This window comes from Actinia tenebrosa, unplaced genomic scaffold (genome assembly GCF_029948245.1).
Source record: "Actinia tenebrosa isolate PJP-AT-01 unplaced genomic scaffold, QUT_ActTen_1.0 PGA_scaffold8__29_contigs__length_14323225, whole genome shotgun sequence".
Lineage (NCBI taxonomy): Eukaryota > Metazoa > Cnidaria > Anthozoa > Actiniaria > Actiniidae > Actinia > Actinia tenebrosa.
In genome coordinates this window covers 7122264-7143806 of record NW_028292585.1, presented here as the reverse complement: position 1 = coordinate 7143806, position 21543 = coordinate 7122264, and the positions used below count along the sequence as shown (strand labels likewise).

At 37.2% G+C, this 21543-nt stretch overlaps 3 protein-coding genes and 1 non-coding gene across 4 annotated transcripts in view; 2 read left to right on the top strand and 2 right to left on the bottom strand.

The window, feature by feature from the left end:
• Positions 1 to 167: 167 nt before the first annotated feature.
• On the top strand, positions 168 to 5906 carry LOC116299594 (DNA replication complex GINS protein PSF1). The gene is made up of 8 exons (XM_031708265.2): positions 168 to 320; positions 404 to 468; positions 805 to 900; positions 1723 to 1813; positions 1992 to 2063; positions 2649 to 2681; positions 2881 to 2955; positions 3929 to 5906. The coding sequence occupies exons 1-8, from the start codon at positions 246 to 248 to the stop codon at positions 3992 to 3994; spliced, it is 573 nt and encodes a 190-aa protein (XP_031564125.1). The 5' UTR covers positions 168 to 245; the 3' UTR covers positions 3995 to 5906.
• On the bottom strand, positions 3444 to 8247 carry LOC116299593 (uncharacterized). Its single transcript, XR_016118733.1, has 3 exons — positions 6005 to 8247; positions 4599 to 5537; positions 3444 to 4113 (listed from the first exon to the last, which is right to left on the bottom strand). It is a non-coding gene; the product is annotated as an uncharacterized LOC116299593 (transcript).
• A 138-nt stretch (positions 8248 to 8385) lies between these two features.
• On the bottom strand, positions 8386 to 14730 carry LOC116299592 (CDK-activating kinase assembly factor MAT1). Its single transcript, XM_031708262.2, has 8 exons — positions 14476 to 14730; positions 13690 to 13842; positions 13260 to 13345; positions 12321 to 12424; positions 11971 to 12111; positions 11675 to 11773; positions 9452 to 9579; positions 8386 to 8805 (listed from the first exon to the last, which is right to left on the bottom strand). The coding sequence occupies exons 1-8, from the start codon at positions 14562 to 14564 to the stop codon at positions 8688 to 8690; spliced, it is 918 nt and encodes a 305-aa protein (XP_031564122.1). The 5' UTR covers positions 14565 to 14730; the 3' UTR covers positions 8386 to 8687.
• A 17-nt stretch (positions 14731 to 14747) lies between these two features.
• LOC116299587 (ATP-dependent RNA helicase TDRD9) overlaps positions 14748 to 21543 on the top strand; it is a 20781-nt gene continuing 13985 nt past the window's right edge. The window contains exons 1-11 of the mRNA XM_031708260.2: positions 14748 to 15167; positions 16101 to 16372; positions 17208 to 17509; positions 17875 to 17955; positions 18402 to 18560; positions 19015 to 19118; positions 19481 to 19539; positions 20028 to 20085; positions 20409 to 20493; positions 20791 to 20848; positions 21422 to 21526. Coding sequence (XP_031564120.1) covers positions 15007 to 15167; positions 16101 to 16372; positions 17208 to 17509; positions 17875 to 17955; positions 18402 to 18560; positions 19015 to 19118; positions 19481 to 19539; positions 20028 to 20085; positions 20409 to 20493; positions 20791 to 20848; positions 21422 to 21526 — 1444 coding nt within the window. The 5' untranslated portion in view covers positions 14748 to 15006. The remainder of the gene's footprint in view (positions 15168 to 16100; positions 16373 to 17207; positions 17510 to 17874; positions 17956 to 18401; positions 18561 to 19014; positions 19119 to 19480; positions 19540 to 20027; positions 20086 to 20408; positions 20494 to 20790; positions 20849 to 21421; positions 21527 to 21543) is intronic.

Below are 21543 nucleotides of genomic sequence, written 5' to 3'. Positions count from 1 at the left end.
CTCAGTAAAATTTTATTGCGCTTATATTTTTCTACTATTTTGGGTAGAAATATTAGCTAAGAAATTTGCCAAATGAAAATTATTACCCGCAAAGACTGGTCTTCCTGTGGTTTTCACCAGGCCTTTTAGCAGACTTCGTAAAGCTGGGTTCAAACAAGATAAAAACATGGCGGACTTTGTTTGTGTTTGAGAAGCTTCAGTTTTACTAGATATTTTTGGGGCAGTTTTACAGCCGATCTTTTGAAATGTTTGGCGACAAGGCCTTAGAACTGGTCAAGGAGCTCAAGAGAACAAGTGATGGCACTTTACCTCCGTATAATGTGAGTTTTTTGAGCTTTGAAATTTGCGCGGGAAAAGCAAATGTGGAACGAAAATATTAAAAATCACGGATTTTATTTCATAGGAAGATGTCGTTCGACAAGTGCTTGAAGAAATGAAAGCTTTATTTGAACAGAATCAGAAAGAAGTGTAAGCTTAATTTTTAAGCCATTTGGGATCACCTGTGGAGGAGGAGGTTGAGTGGAAAAGAAATTGTTGAACTTATAAATTTAATAGGTTGTCCCCCCCTCCTCCCAACCACATTTGGCTGGAAATTTTAGGCACTCTAAAACATACAAAATTTTTCATATCAGAAATTCAGTTCAACCCACTAATGTGCATTGATTAGTAGCTTGGTTGATTGGCCTGCAAGGAAGATCCTTGTTGTATGATCATCCATCTCCCTTGCAAACAGGGCCAAGGCTTCTAATGACGTATGATTTTTGAAATTTTGACATTGCATATATCATTTGTTATGATTGTCAGGAATGCAACAGTAGCTGGTGAATCAGGACTGTTTTCAGGTGTTCACCTCAGACATGCCAGTCTCGAAAGGGATAAAAGATGCCTTTTAGTTTATATGTAAGTTATTAACAATGAAAAAAAAAACTTTGTTTGATATAGGGGATAGATAACACTTGGCAGTAATTCAACTGATAAACTAGTGGTCTTCCGTTAACATCTCTAGTTGATGAGGGATGACATTAAGTTAACATAGCCATCCAAGTCATTTGAAGGTCTAACCATTTGCATATGTAATGACAAAGGCAGCACTTTCTCCTCACTTATTTTAATACCCTGAGTGTTGGTGCAGCTAAGACTTGAATCACGACCTCCTGCACAACAGACTGATGCTCTTACCAACTGAGCCTACCAGGCAGCAGTAACGATCTATAGCCTTGACTGTGATTGCAAAAAACATAATTGGTTCTCCAAAGATGGAGGAATAGCTTGATCTTTGAAATTAGTAGCTTACTTCTCAGATGTCATTAGGGTTATCATGCAAGGCTTCACTCCTGGGAAGAAAGTAGGAGGCTTTGAAGTTTGATATATTTACGTAAATTGAAACCAAACCAAATTTATACATTATGTTTGTTGGTTTTCTATTTGGTTCCATGCATGAAGGGGCCTCTCAAAACCAGAAAAAGCCCCTGCAGGCCAGTCACTAGGGGTGGCTCGATAGTTCGAACAAACCCCTCCACCTTTGTAGAAGCACAAAATAATGCTTTGCGCTATTTTAGTTTTTCAAGAAATGACATAACTAAAATTGAAAGAAAGACGAACCTCCCCTTTCAAGGTCCTAACGGCAGGCCTTCCTAGAAGCAAGGAATCAATATCTGATATAAAATACACGCCAAAATCCCCATCTAAAATTTTGTAATATCTTTTTCGTTCCTTTTTCAGTTATAACAGAATGATAAGAATAAAAAACTTTAGATGGGAGTTTGGTACAGTCCTCCCTGAAGATGTCAAATACAACATGTGCGAAGAAGAGGTATAGTTCATAGATTTGATTGATGGAAATTGTGAAAAATACTTTGTCCCATTTTGCATAAAAATGTATGAATTAGGTGTTAATGAAAACCCTGCCTTTTTAATCATTGAAGCTTACCTCATAGAACTGCAAACCTTGTTCGTTGGGCTTGGCTCACAGGTGTGCTGTTTTCTTTCAGATTAAGTGGTTCACAAAGTATAACAAGTCTCTTGCTACTTATATGAAATCAACTGGGCTAGACCTCACACAGGTCAGTAGTGATCTTATCTTTGTTCAATCAGATACGGAGAGAAGTGTGGGAATATTTTAGGCCAGATTCAATCATTTAAATAAGGTTTACTAGATGTGAAGCATATATCCTGCATTCTAAGGGTTTTTGATGGAGTGATAGGAATGGTGTGTAACAGATGAGATGTCTCCTTTAGAATTTATATCCTGTTTCATGCTAGGGGTTAGTAGAGACCTTAAGACGAGTATGAGAATGATTATGTGTGCAAGGTTAACACTGAATGGGAGTCAATTTCCAATTTTTTACAAACTAAAGTTTCAATCTACATACTCGATCATGACTACGAAATGATAGTGCCAATCTTTAAAAGCTAAAAGCTCATTCTTATTCTTGTACTAGTTGTCAGATCTAAAGTTGGGTAGTGACATAGGGAGAGGAGGGGATAGAATGGAGTTGAAGTTATCCAACTTTGTCATCTAATTTATGTAGTGTTTCAAGAAGTTAACTTCTTGGGAAACATTGGTAGTGGAGAGGAATACCAAAGACTAATGAATGTAAATAACAATTCTCTTACTCAATGCTTACAAGATTAAACTGATTTTTTAGGACACAAAACCACCAAAGTCTCTTTATATCGAGGTAAGATTGTTTCAATATTGTAATTAACCAAAAAAATGAATAGTATGAAAAACATTACTTATTGTGGAAATTATTTTAATGAATGATGCTTATGCATTTGTCTAACGATTGAGGGTCATTTGTAGAAAATATCTTAATGCACTAAATATTATTTTAGTAAACTGAAACAATTAAGATTTGGTGTTCATGTATTCAACAGGTTCGTTGTGTAGAAGACTATGGTGAGTTTGAAACTGAAGATGGAACAGTGGTTTTGCTCAAAAAGAACAGCCAGGTATGCTAAATGATTGGACCAATACTAAGTTAAAGTATTGGTTCTAACTTCTGGTTATTCCTTTTTGTAACATTTAGGTATTTTAGGGGTTCAATAAACAAGATGCATTCTGGTCTAACTTGGGTGCGAATGACTCTATTTAAGGCATAGTGAACAAAAAGCAATCGTACTGAAGCCAAGGCTGCGTTCATAATATATGGCAGAGGGGGCGGTGGCAGGTGAAAATTTGAAATGTCTAGAATAATTCTTAACACCCCCCCCTAAAGTCATGCAAAAAAATACAATCCCTCCTAAGCAAGGCTTGTAGCTTCTTCCAAAAATTGTGCAACCCCCCTTTTTCCTGCCAAAATTTTCCGGATCCCCCCTAAAATTCACCTGCCCTCCCCCCCCGCTATACGTTTATGAACGCAGCCTAACAACAATGCATCTTATTTGCCATCTTGGAAGAGGCTAAAGGAAGAGGAAAAATATCAATAGAAACAATTGCCCAGGATTTCTTTTTCTTTATCTCTCATCAAATGCCCTTTGATGGCTTCCCTTATGGTAGCTGGCTCTTAAACTCAGGAACCTACTGAATGAGAGCTTAGATATGGCTGAAGCTGGCGATAACAAGAGACAGATCCATTATATGAAATAATTAGTCTTACGAACATTTTAAAAGGTCCTGTCCAATCACATCTGGATATCTTTGAAAATGAAATTTTTTGCTTTGTGAATTGGCGTTGGGGACGCAACGTTTCGAAAACGGATACATAAGGACGCGCGGAAAAGATTTAAAAACGCTTTATGTAGGCGAGAATTTTGGATAAAGGAATAAAATTCCGTTTTCAAACATATCCGGGAACAAGTGTGAACGGGGCCTAAAAGTCATGCCAGAAAGCACTCAAAGTTTTTGACAAAATGTTTGAGCCTTTTTCAATATTTCAGTGCGTTATTATTAAGTGCAGATTTTCTACTGTCTTCTCTCTTGCAGCATTTTCTACCAAGATCTCATTGTGAACATTTAATCAGACAAGGAGTACTTGAACACATAATGTAGAATACTCGAGCTATTATAGACCAAATTTACCATCCTTCTCTGTCATGCTAGCCTGTCAAAAGCACCCGACTTCCTGTGACAGCCATCATTGGATTTGTTATCCTCTTACGAAGTCATACCTACAAGAAATAATGAGGAACATATGCTCAAGGGACCAAAACATAGTGATTATTTATCCGTGTTCAATATAAGTAATACATATTTCTTGAAATGAGTACTCATTCAATATGAATAATAACTGAGTGAATTATGTGAATCAAGTGAGCATGCATTACGTCCAATATAAAAATTTTAATTTATTTTTAGTGCAAACATAAAAAAAAGATATCCTTACTGTCTTGTTTCACACATGAGTATGACTTGAATATAGTCGAAATATTTTATTTCTAAATCTCGTCGTCTTTGATCCAAAACTTGGATTTATAACGATGCTTTCCATACTCGGAACCGTTTTCATCTTATATGGGGAAAAAAATCGTTGAAAATGCATTTTTCATTTTCCAATGTGTAGAAAGGAATCCCATAAAAGAGTTTTTAAAAAAACGACTAATGACTGAATGGTGCAAAATTCTTCTTTGTGTTTTATGTTCCACTATAGCCATACCTTTTCAAATAAACCTAAATGCGGCAACCATCTCACGGAGATCCTTAATGGCATCCTGCAACGTTGCGTTTTCTGAATCCGACGACTTTGCTCGATTCGTTACTTGTGTTTTCCGCAAATATCGTCGAGTGCCACCCATTTTGAGTAGAAAACTATCCCTTTATTTTTGAAGCCTGTTGATGTCAAGACTTCGATGCGTTTTTCTTCATGATAAAACATAGCCCTCTCTATCATCTTCTGCATACCTTCATTACCCAAGGTTTCGCAGTGTGCCTGTAGTTGGCGCCAAAACACGGCAGTGTTCATCATTATAGTTGACAGAGACTTCAAAGCACCAATAGAATTGTGAAGAGCATCAATAGCTACTTCTTCTAGACGTCCATCGTGGAATTTTCCCCGTCTTTCCAGATCATTTCTGTGCTTTTCACGGGCACCTTTTGTTCGTTGTGTGTCCTCTAAAGCATTTATGACATTCGTTAATGTGTTTTCAAAACCCATTATCAATTGTTCTGCTTTCGTTGCTATAATTCTAGTGTCAATGGACAAAAGTTTCAAAGTTTCCATTGCCATTGTCTCCCTGCCATCAAGAAGAAACTGGAAAACGTTCTGAAGATTCTTCAAATCACTGCTTGTCATCTCTCTGATTTCTTGGACAATAACTGCTGATCTCTCTGTGAGTTTGGTGATCTCGTTCTTTACTCCTTGGACTCTATTAACTCTGGTGATATCAATAAAAGTCCCAATTTTACCAAGCTCATCTAAAAGGGTTTCCACGTCCACCGACTCAGTCTCAACTTGTGCCGGAATTTCAGCGAGGGAAAACGTTTCTTTGTCAATGGTCTCGGAGAAACTTAGTCCAAGATTCATTTTGGCATCAAGCTAAAAGTGAGTCACTTTTAGTCGTCTTAACCATAGTCTATTAACTATGTCTTAACGAAGCTGAAAATCAGTCATAATTGGGTCAATTAGTTACACCGCATCCGTTTGGTACCTCAAATAGCGCATACCTTTTATATGACGTTACCTCTATTAACATACGGAACATAAGCCGTTTCCAAGAAATGCGGCCGATCATTCCAATCGAGAACTGACTGATTTGTTGACATCGAATAAAAAGTACTAGTCTAAATGTGGTTGTATTTACTGCAGAATTTACTGGTTAGACATACATATGTATTGTTAGTGCACGTCTTTAGTTTAACGTTAATCCAAATATTGTATATTTATTTTCACAGCCATATTTATTCGATGAAGTATCTAGAAAGTTTTGTCAATCAAAATTTGAATTAAATTTGAATTTTAATGCAATTGTCTAAAACTATTGGCCTGCTCTCAACATTGACATTGAGCTATTGCTCAAAGATTATTATCAGGTGATAAAATAATTCATGATCTAATTTTTTTACCTTTCAAAACAGAAGCGTTTTAAAATTTTATTCGCTAAGTGAATTTATCTCCTTGCTTGCCTGGGTATCTTTTAAAGCAATCTCGTCTTGAGCTTCTTTCAACTCTTTCCCAAACGAAACAGCCAGTTGGCGTATGTTCCCCCGGGCCTCCTCGGTCGTCGGGTTTTCTTGGAGGTAACAATACAGGTCTTGACGGGTATTCTTGATTTGTTCCATGTATGTTCCACATACATCATCCAGTGCCACCCATTTTGAGTAGTAAATTATCGCTTTAGACTTGAAGCCTTGTGATGTCCAGACTTTGATGCGTTTTTCCTCGGGATACTTTATAGCTCTCTGTATCATATTCTGCGTATCTTCCTTAGCCAAGGACTCACAGTGTGCCTGCATTTGGCGCCAAAACAGGGCGGCGTGCATCATTATAGTTGACAGAGACTTCAAAGCACCAATAGAGTTGTGAAGAGCATCAATAGCTACTTCTTCCAAACCTTCGTCGCTCTTGCAGTTCTTGATTTTCTCAGTGAACTCGATGCATTGTTGAATGGCGTCCCTCCTAATGTCGTGTTGCTTTTGCAGGTCTTCATAATATTTTTTCTTTTCTGCGTTTGCATTTCGCATGGCCTCCTTGTAGGTGTCGTCATTGGCCATCTCCGCAGTCAATTTTCCCACAACAGGTCCCACAACGCTCGCTGGCCCAAGATTATTGTACGCTGCAGCTACATTTGCAGTGGCATTTAATGCTATAACAACGGTGTCCTTCAGCGCGTGGAGCAAACTGTCTTGCTTTTCAAAAGCCTTGTCTTCCCTTTTTTGCGCCTGTTCGTATAACGACTCTGCCTTTTTATTCGCTTCCATAGCATCTTTTTGAAGCTGTTCTGCCTTTTGCTTTTGTAACTCGAATTCTTCTCGTTGTCGTTGCAATTCTTTCTTGCGAATATCACGGAAACCTTTTGATCTTTGTGTGTCCTCTAAAGCATCGATGACATCGGTCGTTGCTACTTCAAATTTCTTTTGGAGTTCTTCTGCTGCTTTTGCCATCGCTTCGGCTAAGTTGGCTAACGCTGCGAGATTTTCCAACACCATTTCTTCCAGTCCATCGAGAAGAAAATGATAAGTACCTTGTAGCTCTTGCAAGACACTTCTGGCTGTCTGTTTGAAATTATGGACGGTGACAGCTGATTCGTCAGTCAGTTTGGTAATCTTGTATCCAACTCGTTGTACCTTGATCTGTAGCTCGGTATTGCCACTACTCCATTGTACGCGAGGCGAATGAAGCTACCTAGTTTACCAAGGTCAGCCACAAAACTTTCAAAGTCCAGCTCCCCAAGAAGACTTTTCTTCTCTTCTTTTACCAATTCAGTTCCAACTTGTGGGATTTCACCTAGTGAAAAGGTTTCATTACCAATGGTGACGGACGAATCTGGAAGACTGCTAAAAGCCATTTTGTCGTTCAGGATATACGTCCAATCGCTTTAGGAAGTGAAGACGCCAGAATAATTTGACCTGGACGATTTTTCTACAATTAATGCCCATTGGTCCTGGATCAGGGCACGACTGACGAAAACAATTCCTAGGAATCCTGCCTCAACAAATTATAAACATCAATCACAATGAGGAAAAGGTACTTAGCAAACACGACAAATTCTCAGAATGATTAACTTTTTGTAGCGGGGAATCAAAAAACATTGAATAGTTTATTTAAGAACCAGAAAGGTCAGAACGATCCAATCAGAATGATGCAATCTATGAACCAAAACTAAGATAGTCAATTTCATGATTAATCTTATATTCTAGACTAGTACGTATACCTTGCTAAGTACCATAGTCTCATCGTGCTAAATAATTGTAAACACGAAAGTTATAAAATAGCATGTCAAAATGTTTCCGAACATTATCGAAAGAACGGGTCCAATCCTTCGTCGAAATTATAAAAGCGGAAACTGAGCGTTTTCGAGTTTGACTTCGTAGCGCTCTCATTTGTCTTCCGCATGTCTCTTCATTTGCCAGAACTCAGTGTGCTTGCACTGCGCCCGCTCAGTGTAGCTGACAGACATTTCAAAACATCGACAGAGTTGTGAAGAGCATCGGTCAATAGAGCTGCTCCATCCAGAGGTCCATCATGTAAATCATTCTTCTCCTATTGTTGTGCATAATTTCTAGCGTCAGCCAGGACAAATCAGGAAGTTGGTCATAAAACGTCTATCCAAAAACTGAATCCGTCTCATCGTACACGTCTGATTCAATACCTGATCGCCCTTAACCTTGCCTCTAACCTTCGGGCAGCACCCAGACTAACAGGGAAGGCGAAGGACGAAAAAAGGCATGCACTCTTAACCCGCGCGCAATAGAAGACAAACTCTTTTGAATAACCAGAACTATAATTTTGGCAATTTCATCGCAAACTTTATTCTAGTAATACTGTTGCCTCTTCAAGGTCCTTGAGAAAGATTGTACTTTAGTACTTTATTACTGAAATTCACGCGTCTCAGTATAAATGTCAGATATTGGAAGCGGGACACCAACTTTGTTTAAGTTACATTGTCTCAGTTTCTAAGTTAAAATGAAAGGATGGCAACATCTTGAACTGTAGCGACCTGGATGGGGTCTGTCAGCCCTCGCAAAACCATGTAACTTCTGCGTGAAGAAACTCATAGAAACCCTTGAGATTCTAGAAACTCATTTTTCATAAGTTTAGATAAAGAGCAGAAAAGGCATCCTGGATCGCTCGTCCACAGCCTAAGTCTGCGTTGTAGCCACCGGCTCTTTCAGCGTCGGTAGTTGCGCGAATGTTTTTCAAATACCTATAAAAGAGGGAAAAAGAAAATAATTGATATACAACTACCATCAATCCCCGTAAATTATCTAGAGATTTTATTTTTTGCATTTAATAGCAAGACTCCCCGGTCAGGAGGGCATTTTATGAACACTCTCTTAGGTCATTATATCATCACGCACTTGCTACTGAGCATTCTCTCTGCATCTCCTTTCGATGCCACTTAGGTTGCTGACACACGGTGCAACGTTGCATGCAACAAATCTGAAGTTGAATCACGCTCTACTCTTGCAACATTGCGCGCAACAAATTTCATCATATGAACATAGCTGCAACATTACCTGAAACATTTTGAAATTTCCAGCCAATCAGTTTGCACCAAATTTATAACTTCTGACCAAATATCTTAACATAGCAGGCTGAAACAAGCGATGTTGTGGATTTTGTTGCAATGTGTGTCACCCCGATTCAAATTTGTTGCTTGCAATGTTGCACCGTGTGTAAGCACCTTCAACCTGCTTGAGTTCTTGACTTCAGAACAACTATCATCTCTCCCCACTGGAGCTAAGACTTTTCTTACAAGCATATACAGCATACCCTGAAATTCTGACTACTATCATATATTCCTATTTACCTTAAAACCGGTTTTACCGGTTTTAATGACATATACTAACCCCCTTGAAGCCAAGACTTCCTGTTTTGGAGCTTTTAATCCATCGTTTTCCTCATCAGGTTCGACATATTTAAACAATGGAACATTTATGAAAGGGACCGCATTCGCTTCATCTTTTGGCTGTAGATACTGAAAATGTAAAAATTTATTCCTCGAACGTTGAATAAATTCCCAAAACTTAAAGAGAATAAATCATCAATGCATTGTACTTAGACAGAATACACCAAATTGTAAAAAAACGTTGTCAGGTTGAAAAGGTTTCAATTGTTGAAGGTACAGTACCGCCTGAAATCATTGAGGCATAAGACGCGTCCGTCGCGCGTTCAGTGCACGCGGTAAAAACGCAAATAAGCCGCGTCCTGACCTAGAATTGACCGCGATTTAACCGCGGTTGCCGAAAAAACGCGTCCCATACAGTATCATACTGTACAAAGCGCTGTTTGGTTATACAGTATTCCTACTGGTTTGGCATTCAACGAAATATTTTTTATGGCCCGAGTTCGAGTTTTTTAAAAGTTCCATTTAGGAATCGAGTTCGAGTTTGTACCAACCAGTACAGGAGTCGATTTTTTTTGTGTGTAGAATTTCTTTGGAATTAATTGTTTCATCAATCGAAACTGAGCTACATGTAACTGTGTTTAAATGTGGTCATATGCGATTCTCTTGCCCTTTTGTACTGTATCTTGTGGGGAGCGTTTCTACCTCGATTTTGATCCAGTTGGAATGGTTAATCTATCCAAAAGTTCCAACTATTTTATAAAATAATAGTATTTTATGCTTTCGTGCTTTATTTCAAGGTAATAGAGTAACATTGGACGAAAAAACGAAATTACATTAGATATTTTAGAGCCCGACATAGATAATTGATTACAGTGTAACGCTACATGTATGACGTTTATCTTGTCGCATACTCTTATGCACGTGCGTTTGTACGTTTTAGATCTCTCAAACATTCTTCGTCCTGCAATTTCCTAAGGCAACTTTTATTTATACTTCTACATTCACAACAGAATTCGTTACTTCGATTCACTCTTGGGCTACTCGAAAGCATAAAATTCACAATCGTGGTGAATGTAGTATTATTTTTAGACTCTTCAGGTCACGAACGGTCTGGGGCTTCGTATTCTGTGTATAAAATCGGAGAATTATTAGGGTCCGCCGCTTTGCATTTTAAATATTATGAGGACTCGTTAGTTGCGAGTAACCGATTTGAATTTGGTTTTTCACTGCCGCCAGTCAAAAAAAGGAACCGGCAGCGACTAATAGAGAGACAAAAAAAAAAAAAAGAAGAATTCCAGCTTGCAGGGCTCGATGCAGCTCGCAACAACCGAGTCCGCGTGTAAATTGCATGTTCGCCGGCCATGGATTCATTTGCTGGAAAAAGATGCGTTCTAAAAGCTTCGACTTTGTATTTTGAAATAAAAACAAGAATTAAGAATAGGTTTGATCTTAATAATTTGCTTCAAACTCTGATAAATTATTTGGAGACTGAACTTTCCTCTAGCAAAATACATATATTGTGTAGCATATTGAACTTTGAAGGTTTAAATTGATGCGGTTAGGCCTCCTCACAGCGATAATAATTTGAGGTCAGTTTATTTATAACTACAGTACATGTAGTTATAGAAGTTTATGGACGAACTTCCAAGTATTTCCGACATTTCAATTTCGAAAATATTCGAAAGTTTCAAACTTCCATATTAATAGACTATCTGACTAAATGTACGTACATTCGGTCGATGATTATGCTACGTTTTTCAGAAAATGCTGCTCATTTGATTAAAAAGTGATGTCTAGTTTTTGGGGCACTTTCACTGCAAATGTACTCGGCACATGTACCGTAAATGCTACGTTCTATAAACCGCAGTAAGAACGAAAGAGCGTATTGACCGCGTCCATTCGCGTCCATTCGCGTCCATTCCGCGTACAGTTTGCGTTCACCGCACGCGGTAAAGACGCGAAACAAACGCGTTCGCATGCTGCAATGATTTCAGGCGGTACTGTAACACCAACAGTATAAGACGGCTAATATTGTAGTTTTGCATGCGCGGCTCTCAAAATTGATTTAAGTTACCCAAACGAAACATTTTGTCACTCTTCATACATTTCTTCATGACATTTCTTCATACACTCTTCATGACTAACCAGAATACCTCTCTGTCTTTAATGATTGGCTTTTCAACAACGTTTTTTTCAATTTGGAGTATACGTAAGTATTATTTACCTTAGTCGTTACTGCAGAAGAGAACAAGACTGACTGTTTCTTTGCTATCTTACTGGAGTGTTCAGACACAATCTCATCCAAAGGGCGATCACCAACAATCTAGATGTCATCAAAACAAAGATTTCATAAAAATATATAACAACTTTTAAGACTTGGACACAAAGTGCCACAATAGTGTAGCAACTTTGTGTATTTTCTAAAGCACCATTGACAATAATGGTGCAACTCCTCAGTTGGTAGCAGTGTTTTTGGTGCCTTTTATCACAGAAATCTTAAAACATTGTACATGTACACACCAAATTATTAAGGAATGACTCATTTTCCATTTTCTTCTTTCTCTTTTCGTCAATCTCATTTATTGCTACTTGTTTCCTCCTTAAATCAGCTGCCTTCTCGTCCTCCTCAATCTGAGATAAAACGACTGCTTCTTCTCTTCCCTTCAATACAAACAAACTTCTGTAAGTAATAATAATTTATTCATTTGGGTGCACAGAGCATGGATCTAATGGAACATTGAGTAGTTATGAAAGAATGGTTGGGTGGTACTTGCCCTCTATCAGGACAAGGATTTAAAAAATTGCATTGCACATTATTAGTATATGGCATTGAGTGATCAAAGTTTGTCCAATTCCACAGTCATACTCACTAGTTTGACATTGTTCTTCCTAATCAAAGCTTCATTTTCTTTCTTGTACTTCTCAATGGCTTTCTTTGTCTCGTCTACATCAACACCATTAGCCAAGTTCCATACTATATGTACAGCTTTGTTTTAGTAAATATACTAAGATATATTTCATTAAAACCCTTCATCGTAAAATGTATGGCAAAAGTGACTTGGGTCACTTAGAAAAGAGTTACTCTTCATGTAAACTACCTTCCTTCTCATTCTCTTCCTATTTTTTTTCTATTCTCTTTCATATATCTCCTTTCTATTCTCTTCCTATACTTTTTATTCTTCTAAGGTTTCTGTTATCTAACTACGATCAGTGCTAAGATGGATCACTCAATTAATTCTTGGTCACCTTGCCTTGCCCTCCCTCTCCCCCACTATTCACTATTTACCACTCTTTTCATTGCTTTGCACTGATCTAGACAGCAGTTGTGACAGGGAAATTGGGCAATACACTTCCGTCAATCAAATAAATTGTTAGGTACTTTTCTATTCCCTGATTGGCAGCAGTGTATTGCCCTATTTCCCAGGCTCCTCAGGTTTTCAATTTACATCTTTACCCCTAAAACAGGATTGATTTTGGGTTCTTGTGAATCCAGTTTTAAATTAATAGTCCACAACTGTTAACTACAATGCAGGAGGGCTTCATAATAATTGTGTATGTACACTTATGTGGCATTTATATGCAGACCAGTGCCCAACTGAGCCAACCTGGTGTCTTTTCCCAAGATTTTCAAGTGTCTCTTAATACCTTATAGCTTTCAAATTCCTCTACACACAACCCCTAGGTTTTCCATCTATTGTCAATCATTTCTCCAGGATTCCTAAGGCCCCAAACAAAGGTGTGGGGAAGGGGGAAGAGGATGAAGCAACTGAAATGCAACGGGCTAAAGGCTATGACAATCAGATACTGACCAATAGTTTCCACATCTTCCAGATAATCGTTGTAGCTTCTTAGAGGATCTGGCAAAGCTTGGAAGTCTTCTTCACGTTTATTATATCTGGGAATATGAACATTGTGGTAGCCAAACAAATTTATACTTTTATTCGAGTCAATCATCTTGCAACATTTATGATTAAGTATCAATAATTAAAACAAGGTAATACAGTATATATGGCGCTGATGGCAAGGATTAATATTGCTGATACCAAGAAGTGCGAGAAGCACCAGGCCACATCTTGACATTGTAACTAGGCATGAAAAAAGCTGAGTTGTGCTTCTTAAATATTAAATTACCTATACCTTAATTAAGCTCATTTATGCTTGCTCCAAATATATGCTGCTTCAAATATTTATTTTCTATTTTGATCTATTATTTAATTACAAAAAATGTCATTAACTCACATTTTAATGATTTTCTTTCTGATATCAACTTCCTTTTCAACAATCAGATCTTCAAACTGCTGGGCTCTAAAATCACTACGCCGTAAGGGTGTGCTACATTCTGGGCAAGCAGCTGATGGTCTTGTGAAAAGTAAATCTACACATGTGTCGCATCTAAAGACAAGTGAAACCTTTGTTCAGATTTTGTTGACACACAGTTTTACCTCTACTTCATGATTGGTTTAATATTGTCTACAATGTAATGTGATAATATGATGATGATGATGATAATTCATGACTCTATCATTGCTAAGGAGTCACTTTTAATTAGTGCTTTTAAGAACTAAACATTCTATTTACAAACCCTGGGTGCCACCAAACAGGGTATGGTTTTCAGTGATTCTACTTTGGAGCAGGGTTTATAAAATCGCGCTCACTCCGGAACAGGATATATGAAATCACACTCTCTCCTCAATCTCTGGAACAGGGTATCTATTTTCGCAATACCAGAACAGGGTATGGTTTTCAGAGATCTTGATCTGGAACAGGGTATGAATTTCAGCTATTTTACTCTGGAACAGCGTCAGGGTTCTGAGGGCTCAGCGGCACATCTCTACCCTAAACGGCCAAGAGTATCCCCCTCCGGTTACAAACTCATCTCATAGACAAGTTTAATCATTTGCACTCTAATGAATGGTTCCTACTGAAGATGATGAACCAACACTTTATGATTGTCATCACAAACGTTTGCTGTCTATTTCAAATTCCACCTATGCATACATATTTATTGGCAGATTTCATACTCACAGTTTATGCCCACATACATTAACCATTAACTTCAGTTTAGGGTTTCGATATTTGGTGGTCTTACATCGTGGACATATCTGATCTTCCATGGTCAAGCCAGCAATACCTTCACACTTAACAATAATTAAAACCACTATAATATCGAACGTGACTACAAAAATAAACTATCATCTAACCACAATCTTAAGGTGGTCATTCTATTTTTATTCGCTCATGTTTTAAACGAGAAAAAATATAAAAAATTCGTAATCTTCCACACCATCTCTCATCAGGAGCATTGTATGATTCTAAGAAAAACCGCGGGCTCATGTTCATATAACAAGTATTTTGATTGGACAATATTTTCTTACGAGCATTCTGATTGGCTTACTCTATCAAGTTTACATTCAACACATGCATGACATCCCCACACGTTTGCCTAGTTGCCCAAAGAGACATACATTTTCAAAGCGATATTTCATGTTTTTATAACAAAAAATGTAGTGTTTTTGTCTAAAATTTCGGTCCTGGGAACTACTCCGCGACTTCATAATGGCCGACATTACCAGCGATATGGTGAATAGTTTTTTTAATCTAAGTAAACCCATCGCCAAGCAGCCAAAAGTGGTAGTGAACGTGCGAGGGCCTCCTCCATCGCCGGATGATTCGTATAAACCAGAGTTTAAATTACAGAAGAAAACCCGACCCAAAAGGTAAGGAAAGTAAGCCATAATAATAATGATTAAAAATAATATAAATATTTACAATAATTGTAAACCACGTTATTATGCTTCCTTGTTTATTGCTTGGAAACCAACCAATCGAACAGACAGTCTTTATTTATTCATTTGACCTCGGCTAAGGTCAATAGAACTTGACATTTTAAGGTTTCGAGTTTCAATGAAGTTGATTTTTGGTCTTATCAACTTTAACTTTGGAATTTGGATATTTGAACATTTCATTTCATTTCGGATAAGAAACCAATAAGGTATAAGCTTATAAAGATTTTATTTTACATTTTTTTAAAAATTATATGCTAATATAACATGTTGTAAAAGTTAAGATTTGTTTTACTGAGAAAAAAACCTTAAACCTCATAGAGAACCAACGAGCAACTTTACTCCCTTACAACACTATTTCCGACTGACATGTGGCTCAGCCAGAGATAGAACCAGAGACCCCATGCCAGGTGTGAACTACACATCCAGAGAGATAGAGCTGTATTGTGTGTGCAGCACATCCCTCCCATGTTTGTTTACTCTGTCATATTTTTACACTCAAGTTGTCCAGATCAGTGCAACACATCCTATATTTTGCTTTTTTTGGGAGGCACGGGTGGCATAGTAGTGATAGAGCTCGCCTCTCACCAATAAGTGAGTATAGTAGAGTTTTTTGTTGGTTCTCTCCTGTGCTTTGAGGTTTTCCCGGGTTCTCCAGTTATCCTCCCTCTGTAAAAATCAACTTCTAAATTCCAATTGGAATCCAGTAGAATCCACTGATAATCCCATATATATTTTTTCATACTAATATCCCATTATTCATTGGAATTCAAACTCTACAAGGACTTAAATGTATAAAAAATCTTACCGTAAGTGGTAATAATTATTGTATAAAAATCTTGATTATATTTGACTTTATTCCACAAGTCCAAATAGTGAAGCAAGATGGAACTCCATTGCTGAAGAAGATGGATTTCTAAATGGTGACAGCTTGAGTGCACTAGACTTGACCCCCCCTGAAGAGCTCGCCCCTACTGATCCAGATGCGCCTGTTCCTGCGGCATTCAAAGGAGAAGATGAAGCACACATATTTGAGAACTATTCCTTTGATCATGAATATTCACCAGATCTTCCTATCACTCAGTATCATCAAGACATTATTGATACTGTAGAGAGCAACTCTGTTTGCGTCATCCATGGTAAGTGTTTACAAACTTGTGGGTGGTGTGGACTGATACAGCATCACAAGCGTTATTATCAGCATAGTGATCATGATCATTAGCAGTAGCTGCAACAACAGCAGCATCAATGTCATCAACAGCATAAATGCATCATTATCTACATCAGAAAAAGCATTTTTATCAGCAGCATTTTGATCATAATCATTAGCAGCAGCAACAACAGCAGCAGCAGCAGTAGCAACATGCTGAATGACCAGCATGATGATTTATCTTACAGTATCTTCTGGTTCTTGACATACTCCTTATCAGATAGCTTATCTTCCCAGGGTGGTAACAATCAATTATTGTAACATACTATCATATCAACGTCATCAACAACATAAGCATCATCGTTGTCAGAATAAGCATTATCATTATCATTAGAATAAGCATTATCATCATCATCGTTAGAATAAGCATTATCATTATTAGAATAAGAATTATCATCAGTATAAACATCATGATAAGCACCAGCGTAAGCAACATCACTATTAATAACTCATATCTTAGCTCACTATTAATCAGATAGTTTCTTTGTTGTAAGGGCCTACTGGAAGTGGAAAAACAACACAAGTTCCCCAATACCTACTCATGTCTTAGCTCCCTATTAATCAGATAGTTTCTTCCTTGTAAGGGCCTACTGGAAGTGGAAAAATGACACAAGTTCCCCAATACCTACTCATGTCTTAGCTCACTATTAATCAGATAGTTTCTTCCTTGTAAGGGCCTACTGTAAGTGGAAAAACGACACAAGTTCCCTAATACCTACTCATGTCTTAGCTCACTATTAATCAGATAGTTTCTTCCTTGTAAGGGCCTACTGGAAGTGGAAAAACGACACAAGTCCCCCAATACCTACTTGACAACTATGCCAAAGACAGGCGATATTGTAACATTCTTGTAACCCAACCTCGCAGAATAGCTGCCACTAGTATTGCCAAAAGAGTGTGTCAAGAGCGTAAATGTACACTTGGAAGCTTGGTGGGTTACCAAGTGGCTCGCGATAAGTGTGTTAGTGAAGATACAAGGATTGTTTATGTTACGACTGGAGTTTTACTACAAAAGCTGATTGCTACGAAGAATATGAATCAGTATACCCATATTGTTATTGATGAGGTAAACAAAACTACAAACAAAGCAATTCCAATATTGTGTAAACTTTATATATATTTTTTTCCTTTTCTTTTTCCCATTATTTCTTCCATTTCTTTATTTCGAATACTTCCACACCTTTCATCTGTTTCATTTTCCTTCTTCCCTTTTTTTTCATTTCCTTGCTCTTCTTTTTATTTTCTTTCCATTTTTCTTTTCCATTTTTTTCTTCAATTTTCCATTCCATTTTTTCTCCTCTTATTTTTCTCTTCAATTTTTCCCTTCCATGTTTCTTCCATTTTTCCCTTCCATTTTTTCTTCCCTTTTTCTCTGCCATTTGTCACTTCCATTGCCATTAATTCTATTTATTATCTTCATGTAATGTATAGGTACATGAAAGAGATCAAGATACAGACTTCTGTCTTCTTGTTGTCCGTAAACTTCTTCGATCCAATTCAAGACATGTGAAGGTACAGTATTTTGCTTTGCAACCACAGTATAATATTTGTGAATGCAACTTTCAGCCATTTACGAATACCCCACTATGTTCATTGATTACAGACTCCTTTTTTCCCAGATTTAGCCTCATTTCATTATAAAAAATTCACAAATGCCAATGTGTACAGTAAAGTAAAGAATGCACAACTACAATACAAACGCTGAAATTCCACGAACCTTGAACTCATGAATATTTTACACGAAATTAAGTCTAACTCTGAGTAGCACAGAATTTGAAACTTGAGTGTTTGATTTTGAAATGAGTAGCACAGGCTTGTAGCCACTGGCTATCAAGTGCTACCCAAGGATTTCTTGGCTATCCTTTTAAGCTTTACCAGGAATGAACTTGTGTCAGATTTGAATTGCATGTGATATATTATAGAGAGGCAAGAAAGAATACTTTTTATCTTTATTGTAGATAATTTTGATGTCTGCAACACTACAAAGTAACCTCTTCTCGTGGTACTTCTCCATGCCTGTGAGGGGCAAAATGGAAGGTGCACCAGTTATTGGTGTTGAAGGAAAGATATTCCCAATCCAGGAATTATACTTGGATGACATGACTTCAATTGGACAGGTAATTACATGTATTTTGCTACCATCATCATCATTATCATTGTGATAAATCATCAATTATTAGCATCATCATCACATCAGTGTCAACATTATGAATTACATTATCTTCAATCAGCATTATTACTATTATTATTATCATCATCATGATTATTATCACTATTATCATCATAGTCATCATCCTCACATCAAAATCATAATTATGAATCATCAGTAGCATCAACTATTATCCATGACTTGATCATTGATAAATTGTCAGCACTCATCATCATAAACAATCATTGCCATCCTCAATTATTTTCAGAATCACAATAAATACAGTAGTAAGGTCATCATCGGCTTACGATAGTTTCGCCTAGGAATTGGTTCACCTACTCTAGGTAAACCAATGCGTAGGCAAAACAATTGAATACCCTATCATCATGTCTTTTAAAACTGTTGTTGTTTGTTTATTTTAGTTACCAAATGTCTCCCTGGAAGACCCAGGAATAAGTGATGAAGCTTATGAGTTAGCCGCACGATTGATAACATCATTAGACTTTGAGGAAAAAAAGAGGCTGGGGTAAGGAACATGTAAATGCCCTTCTAGGTTACCACTGTGACCACTGTAGAAAACTATAAGCAAGGGTGGCATAGCGGTGAGAGCTCGGTGTCATATGTGAGTAGAGTTGTTTGTTAGTTCTCTCCTGTGCTTTGAGGGTTTTTCGGGTTCTCCGGCTTTCCACCCTCCGCAAAAATCAACTCCTAAATTCCCATTGGAATGACAGTGGATGAAGAGCTACTCTGTAGAAATGCCACTGCTAAATCCCATTTATTTTATATTTTTTGTTTATTTTATTTTATTTAAAAACGAGGAACATCAGACATTGTAACAGTAATGTCTTTAACCAGGCATTTTCAAAGAAAGCATTTGTTTTATTGCAGAGTTGATGGAGATGAACAGTCTTGTGCTGATCGTGGTACAGTTCTTATCTTTCTTCCTGGTGAGTTTGTGATATCCCCAAAACATTTTGAGTCTCGATCTTATTGTTCAGCCATGGTAGTGTGACATACCCAGGACCGGTCTCCATTAGTATCAAGCCATGGAGGTTATTAGACTAACACCTTGATGGCTGCAAAGAAGATTCAGTGAGTTCAGTTCAGGAAGCTCAGTTATTTATTAATTAGGTCTCCAAATTAGAAGTACCTGGAAATGTAAAGAGAAAGTTTTTGAATTCAAGCAATCCACTACCCATTGCATCAACAATATATCCTTTTAGCTTTAGCATAATGTCTTCCTGTATCAGAAATACGACTCAAACAAAGAACCTGTTTCTCAAGAGAATGTCACTTGGTCTGAATTTGGAAAACATTACACCTGAGCTAAAGAGGTCTTTTCTTTAACCAAACCGTACATATTAAAATAAATTCAAATGTACTGACTTTATTGAAAGGAAAAAAGGTATTATAACTCAGTGGTTGTTCAAAATAGGTATACTAGAGATAAAGAGGATGGACCAAACTCTTGAAGATCTGTGTGTCAATTCAAAGTAAGTACAACATTAATTTATTTTGTTGCTTTAGATCATCCAAATTTTATTTTATTATTTCAGACAGAAACACAATATTGTGATAAGGCTATTCTAATGTGTAGTTCATAAAAGAAAGAAAACAATTGCTTGCTGTGCTGTGTTCACTTATAAAACACTTGGTAATTAGCAGTGTTTATGAATTGTGCTTCTCCTAACACTTCTTTCATGTTCTGAAATCTTGGTGTGCTTTATAACTGCATACAGCACACACATTTTCTATTTTTTCAATATTTTAATATATATAGACCTATTATCAATTATGGTTTTCCTCTTTTTTCTAGTCTTCTGTGTCTTCCTCTTCATTCTCAAATCACCATAGAAGAGCAGTCAAGAGTCTTCATCAAACCAGATAGAGGAGTAAGAAAGGTAATAAGCAAACTTAGAGATAGCTTACTAGATTGGGCAATGTTCCATGCACTTGTAAAAATGTGTTTGGGAAGGGGGAGGGGGGGGGGGTTACAAAAATATCGGGGTTAGTAATTTACATTGGACTATTATTTTTACCATCAAGCAGGGAGTAACAATGATTCTAAAATGAAGTTATGCTCTGGCTGCGATAAGTCCTATCACAAGCAGTAATCATTAGCTAAACTGAAAAATATGTTAATGCTAACATGACTCAATGATTCACATAATTTGATGCTAAGTTTTACTTGTTTTAAGATTATCTTGTCAACGAACATAGCAGAGAGTTCAATCACTGTTCCAGATATAAAGTATGGTAAGTAAGGCTAGTTAGTCTTGTAAGTATTAGTAGCAGTCATCCATCCATCCATCCATCTATCCATTCATATCCATCCATCCATTTATTCATATCCATCCATTTATTCATCCATCCATCCATTCATATCCATCCATTTATTCATACGTCCATCCATTTATTCATATCCATCCATTTATTCATCCATCCATCCATTCATATCCATCCATTTATTCATACGTCTATCCATTCATATCCATCCATCCATCCATTCATATAGATCCATTTATTCATACATCCATCCATTCATATACATCCATCCATCCATTCACATCCATCCATTTATTCAAACATCCATCCGTTCATATCCATCCATCCATCCATTCATATCCATCCATCCATTCATATCCATCCATTTATTTATTCATTCATAGCTTTCTCCTATAATCTAATAATAATGACTTAATTATCAAGGGTAAACATACATTACTGGTAGCGCAGTAGGTTCCATATGTGAATGGACTATGAATGGAAGGAAAGGCTGCATGTACTGCATGATCAATAGTAATTGCCTGTCCTTTTTTTATTTACCAGTAATTGATTTTTGTCTGGTCAAGTGTCTGATCTGTGATCCTGAGACAAACTTCCAGAGTCTCAGAACACAATGGGCTGCAAAGTCAAGCTGTATCCAGAGAAAAGGTATGTTTTTATTTCCA

Bases quoted from the DNA above. Each gene is read 5' to 3' on its own strand.
- LOC116299594 (XM_031708265.2), top strand. From the start codon at position 246: ATGTTTGGCGACAAGGCCTTAGAACTGGTCAAGGAGCTCAAGAGAACA. The intron at 1,814-1,991 runs GTATAGTTCATA...GTTTTCTTTCAG, and splicing joins ACAACATGTGCGAAGAAGAG to ATTAAGTGGTTCACAAAGTA. The intron at 2,064-2,648 runs GTCAGTAGTGAT...CTGATTTTTTAG, and splicing joins CTGGGCTAGACCTCACACAG to GACACAAAACCACCAAAGTC.
- LOC116299592 (XM_031708262.2), bottom strand. From the start codon at position 14,564: ATGGAAGATCAGATATGTCCACGATGTAAGACCACCAAATATCGAAAC. The intron at 12,112-12,320 runs GTGAGTATGACT...TTTGTATTGAAG, and splicing joins GGAAGAACAATGTCAAACTA to GGAAGAGAAGAAGCAGTCGT. The intron at 9,580-11,674 runs GTAAATAATACT...TTACATTTTCAG, and splicing joins CTTCTGCAGTAACGACTAAG to TATCTACAGCCAAAAGATGA.